A 21,045-nucleotide genomic window follows, 5' to 3' on the forward strand; every position below is an offset into this window, starting at 1 on the left:
AGTATAACCATATTCTGCTTTTGGGAGCAAAGATGTAAATGCACATGGAGAAAAAGAAAACTATGCCTCAAAATTCTGCTATTTTAATTCAGCGTCAACTTTTCCTTTGTTTTATCCAAACATACTGCTTATTCATGCCTCATTTATGTATTAAATCATGAGTGAGGGGACATTGGGACTGTATCTACTGTGTGTCACATTTCTGTTTATGTATGTCCATATAAATGTGCTTTGCTGTATTCAGTGTGCATAGAAGGTACAAAAGGGGTTGCATTAAAAATATAGGGCAAGGACTGGGCTCTGTCCAGTCCTTGTATGTGTAAAGTGCAAAGACCCTGGAAAGTCCTATAAAGACACACACTTCACCCTTTAAACTTCATTTAAATATATCGCCCCGCAGGACAAAATCTTGTTTTCACATGTGAGAGCAACACAAGGCGCATGAGAGAGAAGACATTCAGCAAGTTATGGCCAGAAGTGCTTAGCTCCTGCTATAAGGAGCACCCTGCAGACACAACCTGAACTACAAAGCCACACATGTAACTGTATAAATGAATGTGTTGGAACAAGAGCAGCAACATGGCGTCACAAAACTGCATTTGCACTGTGGGCAACAGAGATTATAGAACTAATTACATAAACCATGTCACATCATTAACAAAAATATGTTTTCTCACTTAAATCTTATATAAGGGACACTATGCATGTATTACAATTAGTTAAAGGTATTGTATGGCAGCCTAATTATGGATTTTTGACCCTTGATGTGCAATCATTGTAGACTCACATTCCTCACATAGCAAGTTTGTCAGCAATAAAAAAGTTTTAGAAAGAGATTCATATTTCAAATTAAGACATCAAAAGTTCCTTCACGATGCCATCCAATTCATTCTTACTCATAATTATTTTCTATTTGAGTCCACTTATTATTTACAGATAATGGGGACGGCCATGGGGACCAGGTTCGCATCGAGCTATGCTAACCTCTACATGGGGGAGTTGGAAAACGACCTCGTGTGAAGGGGACCGTTCGGTGGGAACCTGGTCCTCTATGGCCGTTATATTGACGATTTATTTATTATTTGGGACGGTGGTAGAGAATCTGCTCTACAATTTGTTTCCTATCTTAATAATAACTCTTATGGTCTAAAATTTACACACCATTTTAATCCTGATTCAATCACCTTTTTTGATGTTACTCTCTTAGTAAGGGACAATTCTATTATTTCAATGAATTTTAATAAACCGGTTGATTCGAGTTTGTAGCAGTATGGTATTTTTCTTTAATTATGAAACAAGATGGAGTCTATCATTGATTTCTATGTGTCTCTTTATGAACACAAACTAAGTCTGTGATGTTTCATCACATTATTTACTTGTCTTTTATGGCCATGTTTTCCCTAAACCTAGTATAGTGGACTTTGTCCTTCAATCCAGCTCATTCAATGGTTATTTACCAACTTAAGGTATTGTTGGTTTTAAAACAGACAGAGAGTATTTGTGTATTCTTAAGTATTTGTTGTAATGTTTGTTGTTAAGCAATATATGGATATAATTGCTCAGTTTGCAAACTTAGCCGTTTTACTCAGAATGATACTGTGATCAACTGCCCATATTGCATCAGCATTCACTTTAGTGTAAGGAAAAGGATTATATAAAAGATGGCACTGTTCAGACCTTCTGTATACCTTGCTGGTGAGTCAGGAAGGCAGTGCCAGATCTCCTCCATCACAGTATTCTAGGATGCATGATTCAACTTGAATGTGGGGTCTCCATGCTGAAAATCCAGGGAATTACGTGTGTGTCTTAACAACCTATTGAAGCTAAGTATTTTAATTGTCATATTAATTATTAAATCTTTTTCTTATACAGTTTGTGAGTGTATCATTCTTTCTTTGTGCTAGTATTTCATGATTGTAATCTTGAAACCTGATACACGAGTTCATATCTTCATTATACCAGTAGTCATCATAAACCGTGGATAATGAATATCCCTAAAGGACAAATGAATAGACTTAGAAGAAATTGTTCTCAAATTGAAGACTTTAACACACAGGCTGAAATTATGTCTAAGAACTTTCTGGACAGAGGTTATCCTTATAGCCTTATAGAGGAGGTCAGGAAATTTGCACTTCAACAAGATAGGAGCAATTTATTAGTTCCAAAGAAACATAGTATTAAGGACATATTGGACCAGAAACACTTACCTGCCTCTATCTCTAGGTTTAATAACCGATCATATCAGATTAGAAATGTTGTGTTTAGAAACTATAAAGTGTTGCAATATGAACCGATTTTAGGAAACCTTTTGGATACGAAACCAAGAGTTGTCAAAAATAACAGTTTGAAGAATTTTTTGGGCCCAAGCGTTTTAAAAAACAAGAATTGAATGTACTTCTGCCAACATCAATGTGAAGAATGAAGTTATGTGGTTGTGCCCCAAACCAATAGGATGTTATAGATGGAATAAAAATGTCTGTTTGACCTGTACATTTTTGGAAAATGGTAAAAAAGTTATAAAATCTACAAGTAACGGATCAGAATTTGAGATAAAAAATGTATTAATTGTGATACTACGTTCATCGTTTACGTGCTGAAGTGCCCTTGTGGCCTTCAGTACGTGGGCCGAACTACACGGTCCTTAAAGATCAGATTCAATGAACACAGATTGAATATTCTTCACGGTTTACTTACGCATAGTGTCTCTAGACATTTTTACCATAAACATAATAGCTACCCGACAGCTTTAACTGTTACAGGTTTGGAGAGAATCAAACAGACTCTTAGAGGGGGAGATTAATATAAAAATCTATGTAAGGGGGAAGCCTCAAGGATTTTTAAGCTAAAGACTTTATCACCCGATGGTCTAAATGACACAACAGAATTTAATGATTGGTATCTTTATTATTATTATTACCATTTATTTATATAGCGCCACTAATTCTGCAGCGCTGTACAGAGAACTCACTGACATCAGTCCCTGTCCCATTGGGGCTTACAGTCTAAATTCCCTAACACACACACACACAGATTAGGGTCAATTTGTTAGCAGCCAATTAACCTACCAGTATGTTTTGGAGTGTGGGAAGAAACCGGAGCACCAGGAGGAAACCCAAGCAAACACGGGGAGAACATACAAACTCCTCACATTTACAAATTACTATAGCTTACGTTATCTGCTTGTTTTAGGTCCCTTTTGTTGATATATGATATTCTGTGAATTTAAACCCCCCAAAATGGAGTTTATTACATAAATGCACCACTTATTGTTGTTGTTTGTAATTTGTATTTGGTACTCTTAGGGCTAGATTTACTAAACTGCGGGTTTGAAAAAGTGGGAATGTTGCCTATAGCAACCAATCAGATTCTAGCTTTCATTTGTTTAGTGCATTCTACAAAATGACAGCTAGAATCTGATTGGTTGCTATAGGCAACATCCCCACTTTTTCAAACCCGCAGCTTAGTAAATCTAGCCCTTAGAGTGTATATACACCAATAGTTAGCGTTTGCTTACTTGAGGTTTTATTGGTACTTATTGGTGCTGTCAATGAGCACTTTTTTTTATATATACTCACATATTATACAAATGTATGCATACACACAATTGCATGTGTATGTTTAAATAGACAATGCTTTTTCTTTCAGTAATGTTGTTTTTGTTCTAATTTTCCTCCAGATTAAGAAATGGATTGTACAGCTCTTTTGATCATTTACGCATATATAGGTATGTGTTCATGTATGTGTCCATATATTGACTTTTAATTAAGTATGGATACATTAAATAAGCTATGAGTTTTTATATGTGTGAGAAGTCGGATCTTGAGAAATTGTTTTTTTGTATGTTGAAGTTTCCAATCGGCATATCAAATGTGTTTGTATAATTAATTTTATTGTTTTAATGTGTTGTTTTTTTAAGAATATGGACATGTGAAATAATACTAATGGGTTAATTAGTATTTTTTTATGTTCCGGATGTATATTTTGGGCTGGTTTCTCTTTGTTTTATACTGCTTATTCATACCTCAATTATGTATTAAATCATGAATGAGGGGACATTGGGACTGTATCTACAGTGTGTCACATTTCTGTTTATGTATGTCCATATAAAGGTGCTTTCAGTGTGCATAGAAGGTACAAAAGGGGTTTCATTAAAAATATAGGACAAGGACTGGGCTCTGTTCAGTCCTTGTATGTGTAAAGTGCAAAGACCCTGAGAGACATGAGAGAGAAGACATTCAGCAAGTTATGGCCAGAAGTGCTTAGCTCCTGCTATAAGGAGCACCCTGCAGACACAACCTGAACTACAAAGCCACACATGTAACTGTATAAATGGATGTGTTGGCACAAGAGCAGCAACATGGTGTCACAAAACTGCATTTGCACTGTGGGTCTTTTTTTTGCATCTTTGTAAATGATGCCCAGAGAGATAATAACAGAGATTACAGAAATAATTGCATAAACCACGTCACATCATAAACATAATACAACAGAGTATGAACAAACATTATGTAATAATATCCCGGATCCCACCTGCCTATCGTCGGGATTATGTATTACTTAGGAAAGTGTAGTCCTATTATTACTGGGCAGAGTGACCGCTATATTATTATTATCGTAGATTTATAAGGTGTCACAGTGCTCCGCAGCGCCGTCCAGTAGGGAAGAGAAGGACATTTATAAAACAGTACATACATAAAACAAGAACAGACAAGGCAGCCAAAATGAATGGAGACATGAAAACAAAGGGTATGGAGGACCCTGCTCATTAGAGAGCTTACACAGCTGAAACAAGAGGAGCGAGTATGGCTCAGCGTGGAGATTGGGATAGTTGTGAGGGTGCATTAGTGTGAATAGTGTTATCGAGGATAAGGTCACCTCTAAAAATGAGATGGGTTTTCAAAGAGCATCAAAAGATTTGAAGGCTGTGGGAAAATTTGATTGAGCGTGGTAGGGAAATCTATAAGTGGGGAGCAGCACGGGAGAAGTCCTGAGGGCGGGAGTGAGAGGTGGTTATCAGAGACGAGACATGACGCAGGTCAGAGGTAGATCTAAGAGTGAGGGACGGAGAGTATTTTGATATGAGATTTGAGATGTAATCAGGGGTGTTGTTGTTGAGGGCTTTGTAGGTAAGGGTGAGTAATTTGAATGTGATTCTGGAAGACATAGGGAGCCAGTGTAGGGATTTCCATAGTGGTGCAGCAGATATGCAGCGGTGAGAGAGAAAGATCAGTCTTCAAGTAGCATTTAGGATGGATTGAAGTGTGGATATATGGGTATCAGTAATACCAGATAGCAGGAGGTTGCAATAGTCAAGACAGGAGATGATGAGAGAATGGATAAGAGTTTTGGTAGCATGTTGAGGAAGAAAAGGGTGTATTCTGGCAATGCTTTTAAGGTGAAGTTGACAGGAATGGGAGAGAGTCTGGATGTGCAGAATAAAGCAGAGGGCGGAGTCAGGTGTTACACCAAGGCAGTGGGCTTGGGAGACTGAGGAAATTGTGGTGTTATTGACAGTGAGGGAGAGTTGAGGGCAGGTGGTGACTCTGGCAGGAGGGAAGATAATAAGTTCTGTTTTGGACATGTTGAGTTTTAGGTAGCTTTGGGACATCAATGTGGTGATAGCAGAAAGACAGTTACTTACATGAGATAGTATAGAAGGAGAGGTCAGGGGAACAGATATATATTTAGGTGTCATCAGCGTAGACGTGGTATTGGAAGCCGAATGAGCGAATTAGTGCCCCAAGAGAAGAGGTGTACAATGAAAAAAGTATATTAAGTATAGTTTATTGTATATAAAACAATAAGGAAACTGCAATAAGTTCCACACATGAACGGTCTATTCCAGCAGTATCATGTTGATTACACACATTCCACCTGTCTGTGGACGGCAATTAAATTACAACATTTTAATATATTAGGTGACTGAATCATTGAATTGCCCTCCATAACGCAGTTGTCAATATACATTTTAGTATACACTCTGGAAATATATTTAGGCCTGGTTTTGTTTTTAACCTACATTACTAAAATGAGCAGCTTTTATGTTACTTAGAGTATTTCTGCAATCCTGTTGCATGTCTCTCAGCTAATGAAAATCACTTTTCTCTTGTATAAATTCTCCAATAAGATCTGATTTATTTGTAAAGCTCACATGTGTGAGTTCTCAGATGTCGAGTAAGACTTGATTTATGTGTAAAACTTTTCCCACACTCCGAACATAGAAATGGTTTCTCACCTGTGTGACTTCTCTGATGTGGAAGAAGATTTGCTTTATGTGTAAAACTTTTCCCACACTCAGAACATGGAAATGGTTTCACACCTGTGTGAGTTCTCAGATGTCTAATAAGATATGGCTTATGTGTAAAACTTTTCCCACACTCAGAACACGAAAATGGTTTCTCACCTGTGTGACTTTTCTGATGTGCAAGAAGATTTGCTTTATATGTAAAACTTTTCCCACACTCAGAACATGGAAATGGTTTCTCACCTGTGTGACTACTCTGATGTGCAAGAAGGTTTGCTTTATATGTAAAACTTTTGCAACACTCAGAACATGGAAACGGTTGCTCACCTGTGTGACTTCTCTGATGTGTAAGAAGATTTGCTTTATGTGTAAAACTTTTCCCACACTCAGAACATGGAAATGGTTTCACACCTGTGTGAATTCTCAGATGTCTAATAAGATGTGATTTATGTGTAAACCTTTTCCCACACTCAGAACATAAAAATATATGATCACCTCCATGAGCTGTACTATTTGTAGCGATATCTGAGTTATCTGTAGGGCATTCCTCATGATTAGAGGGATCAGACAATATACCTGCATTGTGAAGTACTAGATGTATATTTTGGTTATTGCAGGTTTCTACTGGAGAATCTTGCATGTTTTCATGCTTTATTTTAAATTCTGGAGAAAAAAATAGATGTCCCTCTGAGGTATTCCTGCTCTTGTGTCCACCTGTAGGAAAAAAAAAGTAGAGATAGACATCTTGCACCTAACTATCATGTACCTAGCGCAAAGTATAATCAAAAATGTGATTGCTGCCCTGATACGCAAGAGTGCCACTTCACTCTTATACATAAACAATATTAATAAATGTGTATCTCAGGCGCACACCGCATGCAGCACAGAAATATATATAATCAAATATAACTCAATATCATAAAACCATCTAATTAAAAAGCAGTTTGTTCCCAAAGTCATTTCAAATCCAAGCCGTGGATTAAGTCTTTTTTTGTCTTCTCCACATATGAGTCAAAATGAAGCCCAAAAGGGAAAAACCTCCTTTTTCTCTAGTATTTCACCAAAATCTCACTTGTCACATTTTTCTCCAAAATGATGTTGTGACTGGATCACTTATAGATAACTTATGGTATAAATTTATTTAAAGAAAATAGCGCAGGGAGCTTATTTATATCATTGCAAATGCACTTATTTTTTATATTGTGTATATTTTGGTATAGGAAATCTTTATTTCTGAGACCAGGGGAGAAAATTCATTTTTTTTTCTCTTTTAAAATTGCTAGAGGCTAGATCAGTGGTTCTCAAACTTTTGCAGTTCGCGGCACCCTTAGAGTCTCCAAATTTTTTCAAGGCACCCCTCCAAAATAATTATTGAGCAGTCCTGTTTTAGAAGTAGTTGGGTCAAAAAATTGTAATAAGTATTTAGGTCAGGACAGAAATACTTATTTAGTTGTATGGAAAAATGCCCCCTCTGCATCCAGACACTCTGCCCTCAGGCACTCTGCCCCCTCTGCATCCAGACACACTGCCCTCTCTCACACTGCCCCCTCTGCCCTCTGTCACGCTGTCCCCCCTCCTCTGCTCTGTCACGCTGTCCCCCCTCCTCTGCCCTCTCTCACACTGCCCCCTCTGCCCTCTCACGCTGTGTCCCCCTCCACTGCACCTCTCACGCTGTGTCCCCCTCCACTGCCCCACTCACGCTGTGTCCCCCTCCACTGCCCCACTCACGCTGTGTCCCCCTCCACTGCCCCACTCACGCTGTGTCCCCCTCCACTGCCCCTCTCACCCTCTGTCCCCCTCCACTGCCCCTCTCACGCTCTGTCAACCTCCACTGCCCCTCACGCTCTGTCCCCCTCCACTGCCCCACTCACGCTGTGTCCCCCTCCACTGCCCCACTCACGCTGTGTCCCCCTCCACTGCCCCTTTCACGCTCTGTCCCCCTCCACTGCCCCTCTCACGCTCTGTCAACCTCCACTGCCCCTCTCACACTCTGTCCTCCTCCACTGCCCCTCTCACGCTCTGTCCCCCTCCACTGCCCCTCTCACGCTGTCCCCCTCCACTGCCCCTCTCACGCCCTGTCCCCCTCCACTGCCCCTCTCACGCTCTGTCCGTCGGGCGCTGGGACCCAGCAGCCTCCTCTCTCCCGCAGCTTGTTACGGACATCTATATTCTGTGACAGCTGCGGGAGAGAGGAGGCTGCTGGGTCCCGGCGCCCGACGGATTGGTAAGTTTCTGTGTTCCTTTTTTTTTATATGGCTGGCCCGCGGCACCCCAGTGACAGCGCCACAGCATCCCTGGGAGCCGCGGCGCACAGTTTGTAAACCTCCGGGCTAGATCCATTATTTCTGATGTATATATCTGATACAATAAGCCTTTGTTTAGAACGTCTTTTGTATATCTTGGTGTAAGGATATGCCTTGATTGGGGTTTTGCAACTTTTCTTGTGGAATTCTTTTCTTTGGAGGAAATGTGTATTCTGCAACAGTTGGAAGAAAGCACCCATGCTAATCTCATGTTGATTAGACGTTTTGATGTGAGTGTCCAGTACCCCTTAAGGGAAAGGAAGGGGTGTAATTAGACATGCTGTCAGATGTCCACTGTAAGATGCAGGAAATCACAGCAAGGTTTTAGGATATCATAGATATGCGTAAATATTGTTAGCTTTGCTATGCATGTACATCTATGTTTGGGTAAACAAATTGCATCCGGATTCTATAAATAACCTGTGAGGCTGTGTCTAAAACTGTATAAAGAGAGCCCTTGTACACTGAAATGTATCATTCTGATCTTCAATCTGACCTGACCACTGATACCTTTTCAGGACACTTGAGCGAAATAAACATCACTCTTTGTTTCAAGACCCTGCTTGACAACTTCTTCAATATTGCTGTAATCCTGTGACCTACAGATTAGACCCAAAATCTAATCCGTTTCTGGCTGTTTGAGGTTTGCACCCAGCTCTTCAGTACCACCGCTCTGCCCGCAACCCAGAAGCTCTGGCCAGTGTGATAGGCCAGGGGGATCCATCCACAGCACCCTGATCCATAGTAAACGGTCAGGGGTACCAGCCAACGTGTACCAGCAAGGCGGTACCCTAGCAGCGAGTTATCCAGAAGGAACGTGGTTCTGGATGCCATAAAGGAGTCCAGTGGTGGCAGCAGGCTCCTCCTACTGCGGCAGGAGGAGCGAATTTGGAACAACTTAAGGGGATGGTGGCAAAGTAAGCCCAGCTGGTTCCCAGCAACAGACTGCTTTTTAATTAGATGGTTTTATGATATTTACTTATATTTGATTTGATTATATATATTTCGGTGCTACATGCGGTGTGCGCCTGAGATACACATTTATTAATATTGTTTAAGTATAATTATAGCTAGAATTACATTTCCCCCTTGTTTTTACATTGAGGGACAGATTATAATTCCCCAAAATGTTATTACTATTAAGGATGTTCAGTTGTTTAATTTCAATTTGCAAGTTAAGAACACTTTAACACAACCTCATTGCCAAGCCCATCACATAGACCCAGCCACAGTGACAGGCAGATTGTACAACCACAATGAACAACTTCACCCAAAATGCTGACGTTGGTGAGTAACATTTCCCAATCATACACACTGCCCAGCCAACATCATAGGACAGGAAGCATCATTATCCAGTGACACTGCCCTCATACACACTGGAGCCTTGAAAGTAGAGTAGACCTGGGCTAAATTAGCAGCACATCCTATCATTGTGCTTACATTACTGGAAGTTTTCCATGTGGAAGCATAAGTAGTAAAAGAAAACATTGAAGAAGTCTCTATGTCTTTCTTTGGTGAACCTCATGTAGCAAAGCTCTGCTGACAGAGTGATGTTACTAATTTAGACTGAAGCGTCTTTGCGGAAGAAGCAGAGCAGTAGAAGAATGTATGAAATAGCAAAACAGAATGGTGAGGGCACAGAGTGAAAGAAAGCTTAAGGACAGACTAGGTAAATGAAACAGTGCAAAGATGGGCAACAGGGGAGGATATTGTGCAATGACTGGTGAGAGTTTATAGTTCTGGGTGCGAGAAGGTGCAGTTCGTGTGAAGTGTCTGTTGTGATGGGCTGTGTGTGATCTTAGGGAGAGGGGATTACCTGCTATATGCTTTAGTATTGCAGTATTAGCATACACATATTGAGAATCAAACATTTAGGCATTATAACACAAGTAATATAATGGGTAATGTCACATGTGGTAGTGCACAGGGAAGATCATTGGTAATGTCGCACAGGGTGTCATCCTACTGACCGATATTAATCAGTCTTGTTTGAGAATGGGCAGGACAGTGGCTTAGTGAATAGCACTTCTGCCTCACAGCACTAGGATCATGAGATAGATTCCCGACCATGGCATTATATGGGTGGAGTTTGTATGTTCTCCATGTGTTTGCGTGGGTTTCCTCCAGTATCTTCCCACACTCCAAAAACATACCATAGGTTAATTGGCTACTATTAAATTGACCTTAGTCTGTGTGTGTATGTTGGGGAATTTAGACTGCAAGCTCCAATGGGGCAGGAACTGATGTGAGTTCTCTGTACATAGCTGTGGAATTAGTGGTGCTATATAAATAGCTGATGATGAAGGACCAGCGTGTGTGAGGAGGAGACTGGTCAGATCTCAGGGCACAGATTGAAATTGAGGAGTACAAGAGTCTAATAGTAGCTGAAGGCTCCTGACTCACCCACTGGGCAGATACCTTTTCCTCATTAGATTATACTGACAGAGCAGGGTGTAGAATAAGAGATTGCTGTAGTGACTCAACAAGGAGACTTTGTGACTCTTTTCTGTAACAGGTGTTTCTTACTCACCTGTGCTGATATCTGTAGGGATTTCCTCCTCTTTACACTGCTCTTCACCTCTCACATACGTCTCTTCTTCTCTCTCTGTAACTTCTACCTTAATAATAGTCAGGTCATCACCCTATATAACCCACAAAACAATAAATTGACATCTTAATTATGTTGAATTCATGAATTGAGATTAAACATAAGACTGTCAGTGTATAAAACCCCAGAGCTGCTGTACAGCTCATATAGTAAGAAGACACTTTGGTATTCTGGTGAGACCCTCAATTCCATCTACCTGATACTCCTGCTGGTTACTGTGATTTTCCACAGTACAATTTTGCAAATAATGAGGATGGCGACATCTCTCTGAGGTATTTCTGTTACTGGAACCATCTGTAGAAGACACACAGTGACTGAATACATTGTAGATAGATTATAATTAGATAATGTGTGTATCTAGGTGCCCTCAAAACTGCTTTGTCCTTTACAATAAATGAAAGTCACCTCTTACCCAGTGATGTGAGCGTCCTGTGATTCTCCATCATCACGTCCTTGTACAGACCCTGGATTCCTTCTAAATTCTCCCTCTCCTGCATAGAGAAATATACAGTAATATCCTGACACCATATAGAAACCTGACACACACTGATACAGTCATTAGGGTGATTCCATAAAAACATGGACATAGGGGGTAATTCAATTCCTAAATTATCCAACGGGGGTGCCTCCTGAACAACCATGAGAAACATCTCTACTCTATATAATAATAATATAATATAATATAGATATAATACACAGTGTGTGCTGGGAGCTGTCTTATTCCTCCTCATATATCACTGTACAGACCCCTCTCCTCTATATAATAATAACATAATATAATATGTATATAATACACAGTGTGTGCTGGGAGATGTCTTATTCCTCCTCATATATCACTGTACAGACCCCTCTCCTCTATATAATAATAACATAATATAATATGGATATAATACACAGTGTGTGCTGGGAGCTGTCTTATTCCTCCTCATATATCACTGTACAGACCCCTCTCCTCTATATAATAATAACATAATATAATATGGATATAATACACAGTGTGTGCTGGGAGCTGTCTTATTCCTCCTCATATATCACTGTACAGACCCCTCTCCTCTATATAATAATAACATAATATAATATGGATATAATACACAGTGTGTGCTGGGAGCTGTCTTATTCCTCCTCATATATCACTGTACAGACCCCTCCTCTATATAATAACATAATATGGATATAATACACAGTGTGAGCTGGGAGAGGTCTTATTCCTCCTCATATATCACTGTACAGACCCCTCTCCTCTATATAATAATAACATAATATAATATGGATATAATACACAGTGTGTGCTGGGAGCTGCCTTATTCCTCCTCATATATCACTGTACAGACCCCTCCCCTCTATATAATAATAACATAATATGGATATAATACACAGTGTGTGCTGGGATCTGTCTTATTCCTCCTCATATATCACTGTACAGACCCCTCTCCTCTATATAATAATAACATAATATAATATGGATATAATACTCAGTGTGTGCTGGGAGCTGTCTTATTCCTCCTCATATATCACTGTACAGACCCCTCCTCTATATAATAACATAATATGGATATTATACACAGTGTGAGCTGGGAGAGGTCTTATTCCTCCTCATATATCACTGTACAGACCCCTCCCCTCTATATATTAACAGAATATAATATGGATATAATACACAGTGTGTGCTGGGAGCTGTCTTATTCCTCCTCATATATCACTGTACAGACCCCTCTTCTCTATATAATAATAACATAATATAATATGGATATAATACACAGTGTGTGCTGGGAGCTGTCTTATTCCTCCTCATATATCACTGTACAGACCCCTCCTCTATATAATAACATAATATGGATATTATACACAGTGTGAGCTGGGAGAGGTCTTATTCCTCCTCATATATCACTGTACAGACCCCTCCCCTCTATATATTAACAGAATATAATATGGATATAATACACAGTGTGTGTTGGGAGATGTCTTATTCCTCCTCATATATCACTGTACAGACCCCTCTCGTCTATATAATAATAACATAATATAATATGGATATAATACACAGTGTGTGCTGGGATCTGTTTTATTCCTCCTCATATATCACTGTACAGACCCCTCTCCTCTATATAATAATAATAAAAGATGGATATAATACACAGTGTGTGCTGGGAGCTGTCTTATTCCTCCTCATATATCACTGTACAGACCCCTCTCCTCTATATAATAATAACATAATATAATATGTATATAATACACAGTGTGTGCTGGGAGCTGTCTTATTCCTCCTCATATATCACTGTACAGACCCCTCCCCTCTATATAATAATAACATAATATAATATGGATATAATACACAGTGTGTGCTAGGAACTGTCTTATTCCTCTCATAAATCACTGTACAGACCCCTCCCCTCTATATAATAATAACATAATATAATATGGATATAATACACAGTGTGTGCTGGTAGCTGTCTTATTCCTCCTCATATATCACTGTACAGACCCCTCCTCTATATAATAACATAATATGGATATTATACACAGTGTGAGCTGGGAGAGGTCTTATTCCTCCTCATATATCACTGTACAGACCCCTCCCCTCTATATATTAACAGAATATAATATGGATATAATACACAGTGTGTGCTGGGAGCTGTCTTATTCCTCCTCATATATCACTGTACAGACCCTCTTCTCTATATAATAATAACATAATATAATATGGATATAATACACAGTGTGTGCTGGGAGCTGTCTTATTCCTCCTCATATATCACTGTACAGACCCCTCCTCTATATAATAACATAATATGGATATTATACACAGTGTGAGCTGGGAGAGGTCTTATTCCTCCTCATATATCACTGTACAGACCCCTCCCCTCTATATATTAACAGAATATAATATGGATATAATACACAGTGTGTGTTGGGAGATGTCTTATTCCTCCTCATATATCACTGTACAGACCCCTCTCGTCTATATAATAATAACATAATATAATATGGATATAATACACAGTGTGTGCTGGGATCTGTTTTATTCCTCCTCATATATCACTGTACAGACCCTCTCCTCTATATAATAATAATAAAAGATGGATATAATACACAGTGTGTGCTGGGAGCTGTCTTATTCCTCCTCATATATCACTGTACAGACCCCTCTCCTCTATATAATAATAACATAATATAATATGTATATAATACACAGTGTGTGCTGGGAGCTGTCTTATTCCTCCTCATATATCACTGTACAGACCCCTCCCCTCTATATAATAATAACATAATATAATATGGATATAATACACAGTGTGTGCTAGGAACTGTCTTATTCCTCCTCATAAATCACTGTACAGACCCCTCCCCTCTATATAATAATAACATAATATAATATGGATATAATACACAGTGTGTGCTGGTAGCTGTCTTATTCCTCCTCATATATCACTGTACAGACCCCTCCCCCTATATAATAATAACATAATATAATATGGATATAATACACAGTGTGTCCTGGAACTGTCTTATTCCTCCTCATATATGACTGTACACACCCGTCTCCTCTATATAATAATAATATAATATAATATGTATATAATACACAGTGTGTGCTGGGAGCTGTCTTATTCCTCCTCATATATCACTGTACAGACCCCTCTCCTCTATATAATAATAACATAATATAATATGGATATAATACACAGTGTGTGCTGGGAGCTGTCTTATTCCTCCTCATATATCACTGTATAGACCCTCCCCTCTATATAAGAATAACATAATATAATATGGATATAATACAGTGTGTGCTGGGAGCTGTCTTATTCCTCCTCATATATCACTGTACAGACCCCTCTCCTCTATATAATAATAACATAATATAATATGGATATAATACAGTGTGTGCTGGGAGCTGTCTTATTCTCCTCATATATCACTGTACAGACCCTCTCCTCTATATAATAACATAATATAATATAATATGGATATAATACACAGTGTGTGCTGGGAGCTGTCTTATTCCTCCTCATATATCACTGTACAGACCCCTCTCTTCTATATAATAATAACATAATATAATATGGATATAATACACAGTGTGTGCTGGGAGATGTCTTATTCCTCCTCATATATCACTGTACAGACCCTCTCCTCTATATAATAATAACATAATATAATATGGATATAATACACAGTGTGTGCTGGGAGCTGTCTTATTCCTCCTCATATATCACTGTACAGACCCCTCTCCTCTATATAATAATAACATAATATAATATGGATATAATACACAGTGTGTGCTGGGAGCTGTCTTATTCCTCCTCATATATCACTGTACAGACCCCTCCTCTATATAATAACATAATATGGATATAATACACAGTGTGAGCTGGAGAGGTCTTATTCCTCCTCATATATCACTGTACAGACCCCTCTCCTCTATATAATAATAACATAATATAATATGGATATAATACACAGTGTGTGCTGGGAGCTGCCTTATTCCTCCTCATATATCACTGTACAGACCCCTCCCCTCTATATAATAACATAATATGGATATTAATACACAGTGTGTGCTGGGATCTGTCTTATTCCTCCTCATATATCACTGTACAGACCCCTCTCCTCTATATAATAATAACATAATATAATATGGATATAATACTCAGTGTGTGCTGGGAGCTGTCTTATTCCTCCTCATATATCACTGTACAGACCCCTCCTCTATATAATAACATAATATGGATATTATACACAGTGTGGAGCTGGGAGAGGTCTTATTCCTCCTCATATATCACTGTACAGACCCCTCCCCTCTATATATTAACAGAATATAATATGGATATAATACACAGTGTGTGCTGGAGCTGTCTTATTCTCCTCATATATCACTGTACAGACCCCTCTCCTCTATATAATAATAACATAATATAATATGGATATAATACACAGTGTGTGCTGGGAGCTGTCTTATTCCTCCTCATATATCACTGTACAGACCCCTCCTCTATATAATAACATAATATGGATATTATACACAGTGTGAGCTGGGAGAGGTCTTATTCCTCCTCATATATCACTGTACAGACCCCTCCCCTCTATATATTAACAGAATATAATATGGATATAATACACAGTGTGTGCTGGGAGCTGTCTTATTCCTCCTCATATATCACTGTACAGACCCCTCTCGTCTATATAATAATAACATAATATAATATGGATATAATACACAGTGTGTGCTGGGAGCTGTCTTATTCCTCCTCATATATCACTGTACAGACCCCTCCTCTATATAATAACATAATATGGATATTATACACAGTGTGAGCTGGGAGAGGTCTTATTCCTCCTCATATATCACTGTACAGACCCCTCCCCTCTATATATTAACAGAATATAATATGGATATAATACACAGTGTGTGCTGGGAGCTGTCTTATTCCTCCTCATATATCACTGTACAGACCCTCTCGTCTATATAATAATAACATAATATAATATGGATATAATACACAGTGTGTGCTGGGATCTGTTTTATTCCTCCTCATATATCACTGTACAGACCCCTCTCCTCTATATAATAATAATAAAAGATGGATATAATACACAGTGTGTGCTGGGAGCTGTCTTATTCCTCCTCATATATCACTGTACAGACCCCTCCCCTCTATATAATAATAACATAATATAATATGGATATAATACACAGTGTGTGCTAGGAACTGTCTTATTCCTCCTCATAAATCACTGTACAGACCCCTCCCCTCTATATAATAATAACATAATATAATATGGATATAATACACAGTGTGTCCTGGGAACTGTCTTATTCCTCCTCATATATCACTGTACACACCCCTCTCCTCTATATAATAATAATATAATATAATATGTATATAATACACAGTGTGTGCTGGGAGCTGTCTTATTCCTCCTCATATATCACTGTACAGACCCCTCTCCTCTATATAATAATAACATAATATAATATGGATATAATACACAGTGTGTGCTGGGAGCTGTCTTATTCCTCCTCATATATCACTGTACAGACCCCTCCCCTCTATATAATAATAACATAATATAATATGGATATAATACACAGTGTGTGCTGGGAGCTGTCTTATTCCTCCTCATATATCACTGTACAGACCCCTCTCCTCTATATAATAATAACATAATATAATATGGATATAATACAGTGTGTGCTGGGAGCTGTCTTATTCCTCCTCATATATCACTGTACAGACCCCTCTCCTCTATATAATAACATAATATAATATAATATGGATATAATACACAGTGTGTGCTGGGAGCTGTCTTATTCCTCCTCATATATCACTGTACAGACCCCTCTCTTCTATATAATAATAACATAATATAATATGGATATAATACACAGTGTGTGCTGGGAGCTGTCTTATTCCTCCTCATATATCACTGTACAGACCCCTCCCCTCTATATAATAATAACATAACATAATATGGATATAATACACAGTGTGTGCTGGGAGCTGTCTTATTCCTCCTCATATATCACTGTAGAGACCCCTCTCCTCTATATAATAATAACAACATAATATAATATGGATATAATACACAGTGTGTGCTGGGAGCTGTCTTATTCCTCCTCATATATCACTGTACAGACCCCTCTCCTCAATATAATAATAACATAATATAATATGGATATAATACACAGTGTGTGCTGGGGGATGTCTTATTCCTCCTCATATATCACTGTACAGACCCCTCTCCTCTATATAATAATAACATAATATAATATGGATATAATACACAGTGTGTGCTGGGAGCTGTCTTATTCCTCCTCATATATCACTGTACAGACCCCTCTTCTCTATATAATAATAACATAATATAATATGGATATAATACACAGTGTGTGCTGGGAGCTGCCTTATTCCTCCTCATATATCACTGTACAGACCCCTCCCCTCTATATAATAATAACATAATATAATATGGATATAATACACAGTGTGTGCTGGGATCTGTCTTATTCCTCCTCATATATCACTGTACAGACCCCTCTCCTCTATATAATAATAACATAATATAATATGGATATAATACACAGTGTGTGCTGGGAGCTGTCTTATTCCTCCTCATATATCACTGTACAGACCCCTCTCCTCTATATAATAATAACATAATATAATATGGATATAATACACAGTGTGAGCTGGGAGAGGTCTTATTCCTCCTCATATATCACTGTACAGACGCCTCCCCTCTATATATTAACAGAATATAATATGGATATAATACACAGTGTGTGCTGGGAGCTGTCTTATTCCTCCTCATATATCACTGTACAGACCCCTCTCGTCTATATAATAATAACATAATATAATATGGATATAATACACAGTGTGTGCTGGGATCTGTCTTATTCCTCCTCATATATCACTGTACAGACCCCTCTCCTCTATATAATAATAATAATATAAGATGGATATAATACACAGTGTGTGCTGGAAGCTGTCTTATTCCTCCTCATATATCACTGTACAGACCCCTCTCCTCTATATAATAATAATAATATAAGATGGATATAATACACAGTGTGTGCTGGGAGCTGTCTTATTCCTCCTCATATATCACTGTACAGACCCCTCTCCTCTATATAATAATAACATTATATAATATGGATATAATACAGTGTGTGCTGGGAGCTGTCTTATTCCTCCTCATATATCACTGTACAGACCCCTCCCCTCTATATAATAATAACACAATATAATATGGATATAATACACAGTGTGTGCTGGGAGCTGTCTTATTCCTCCTCATATATCACTGTACAGACCCCTCTCCTCTATATAATAACATAATATAATATAATATGGATATAATACACAGTGTGTGCTGGGAGCTGTCTTATTCCTCCTCATATATCACTGTACAGACCCCTCTCCTCTATATAATAATAATAATATAAGATGGATATAATACACAGTGTGTGCTGGGATCTGTCCTATTCCTCCTCATATATCACTGTACAGACCCCTCTCCTCTATATAATAATAACATAATATAATATGGATATAATACACAGTGTGTGCTGGGAGCTGTCTTATTCCTCCTCATATATCACTGTACAGACCCCTCTCCTCTATATAATAACATAATATAATATAATATGGATATAATACACAGTGTGTGCTGGGGTCTTATTCCTCCTCATATATCACTGTACAGACCCCTCTCCTCTATATAATAACATAATATAATATAATATGGATATAATACACAGTGTGTGCTGGGGTCTTATTCCTCCTCATATATCACTGTACAGACCCCTCCCCTCTATATAATAATAACATAGTATAATATGGATATAATACACAGTGTGTGTTGGAAGATGTCTTATTCCTCCTCATATATCACTGTACAGACCCCTCCCCTCTATATAATAATAACATAATATAATAAATTACCTGTGAATGTATCACGTTTTCCACCACATAAAATGGCGTCTGGAGACTGTGACCACGCCCCCTCCGCAGCGTCACGCGGTGTTAGCTGGGAAATGATGTGAAACAAGTTTTGGTGTCTGAAAACTACAACAAAATGGCCGCCGCTCATTTGGAATGATGACACTAATAGATTATGTTAAATTGACTCTGGTGATTATACGACGTTGACTCTAGTGATTACAGTGCCCAGACATAGTATCTGCTAACTATAAGACATGTTCACTTCACTTTCCTACAGAATTAAATCAAGTATTTTTACACAGACTGATATTCATTATCAGTACTACAAGAAAATGGCCGCTGATCTCTTACTCTGAGGACACATATTGTCATTTTTTATATAGCAAACTTTATCCAACTCTGATTACACTATATAGCTCATAGCACAGACATGTACACAGGATATTCTTCTATGTAATGTATGATATATGAGCAGTGTTTCTATTATATATTATAATATATATGGTGTCTTCTACATATACATTTGTGTTTATATCTGTACTGTACTTTTTTACATACTATATAATATACCATTATATACCATATAATACACCATTATATATATCATATACTATATAATACACCATTGCATATCATATAATACATCGTTATATATTATATATCATATTCATATAATACACCATTATATATCATATAATACACTGTTATATACCATATAATACACTATTATACATTATATATCATACAATACACTATTATATACCATATAATACACCATTATATTTTATATAACATATAACACACCTTTATATATAATATAATATCACCATTATATATCTATCTATATATCTACCTATATCATACTTGCCAACTCTCCCGGAAAGTCCGGGAGACTCCCGAAATTCGGGTCAGTCTCCCGGGCGAGCTGGCATTTCTCCCGGATCCTGGATATCAAATGGCGCGATTCTCGGTGAATCACGCCATTTTGGAGGGGGCGGGGGAGTCAAATGGCGTCATTTTACCCCGCCCCGCAATGTAAATTACGGTTTTCGCGGGGGTGGGGCCAAAATGATGCGCTTAGCCTCGCCCCGCCCCCTCCCGCCCTCCAGTCATGCCCCCTCTCCCGGAATCTTGTTTCCGGGAGTTGGCAAGTATGACCTATATTGTCGAATCTAAATCAGATTGTTCACCTGTAAGCGTCAGTTTACGAGCTCATCAGCCGGAGAGAACTAAATACACTACAAGTTCTGCGTGTACAATTAGCTCTGATATATTAGTTACAAGTCTTTATCTATAGAGCACAAAATCACGTATTACAGAAAACTACACCCCAAAAGGTTTTTAACCACTAATGCTTCCTTTACACAGATCTTGCTACATTCTCTCATTTTCACACAGGAATTTTCCCCAGTGGGGTTGGTTTATCTCCTGTTCTGCCATATT

The 21,045-nt window shown here is 38.3% G+C and overlaps 1 protein-coding gene across 5 annotated transcripts in view; it reads right to left on the reverse strand.

Moving 5' to 3' along the window:
• Window positions 1-21,045, reverse strand: part of LOC142151043 (uncharacterized) — a 160,374-nt gene that overhangs the window by 60,382 nt on the left and 78,947 nt on the right. For 3 of the 5 annotated variants that reach the window (XM_075206310.1, XM_075206312.1, XM_075206311.1), the window contains one exon: window positions 11,078-11,189. In XM_075206310.1, the coding sequence (XP_075062411.1) occupies window positions 11,078-11,189 (112 nt within the window). Of the gene's footprint in view, window positions 1-11,077; window positions 11,190-11,351; window positions 11,450-11,567; window positions 12,071-21,045 lie in introns of those variants that run through there. The other 2 variants (XM_075206309.1, XM_075206308.1) reach the window with 2 other exon arrangements.

This window comes from Mixophyes fleayi, chromosome 4 (assembly GCF_038048845.1).
Source record: "Mixophyes fleayi isolate aMixFle1 chromosome 4, aMixFle1.hap1, whole genome shotgun sequence".
Classification (NCBI taxonomy): domain Eukaryota; kingdom Metazoa; phylum Chordata; class Amphibia; order Anura; family Limnodynastidae; genus Mixophyes; species Mixophyes fleayi.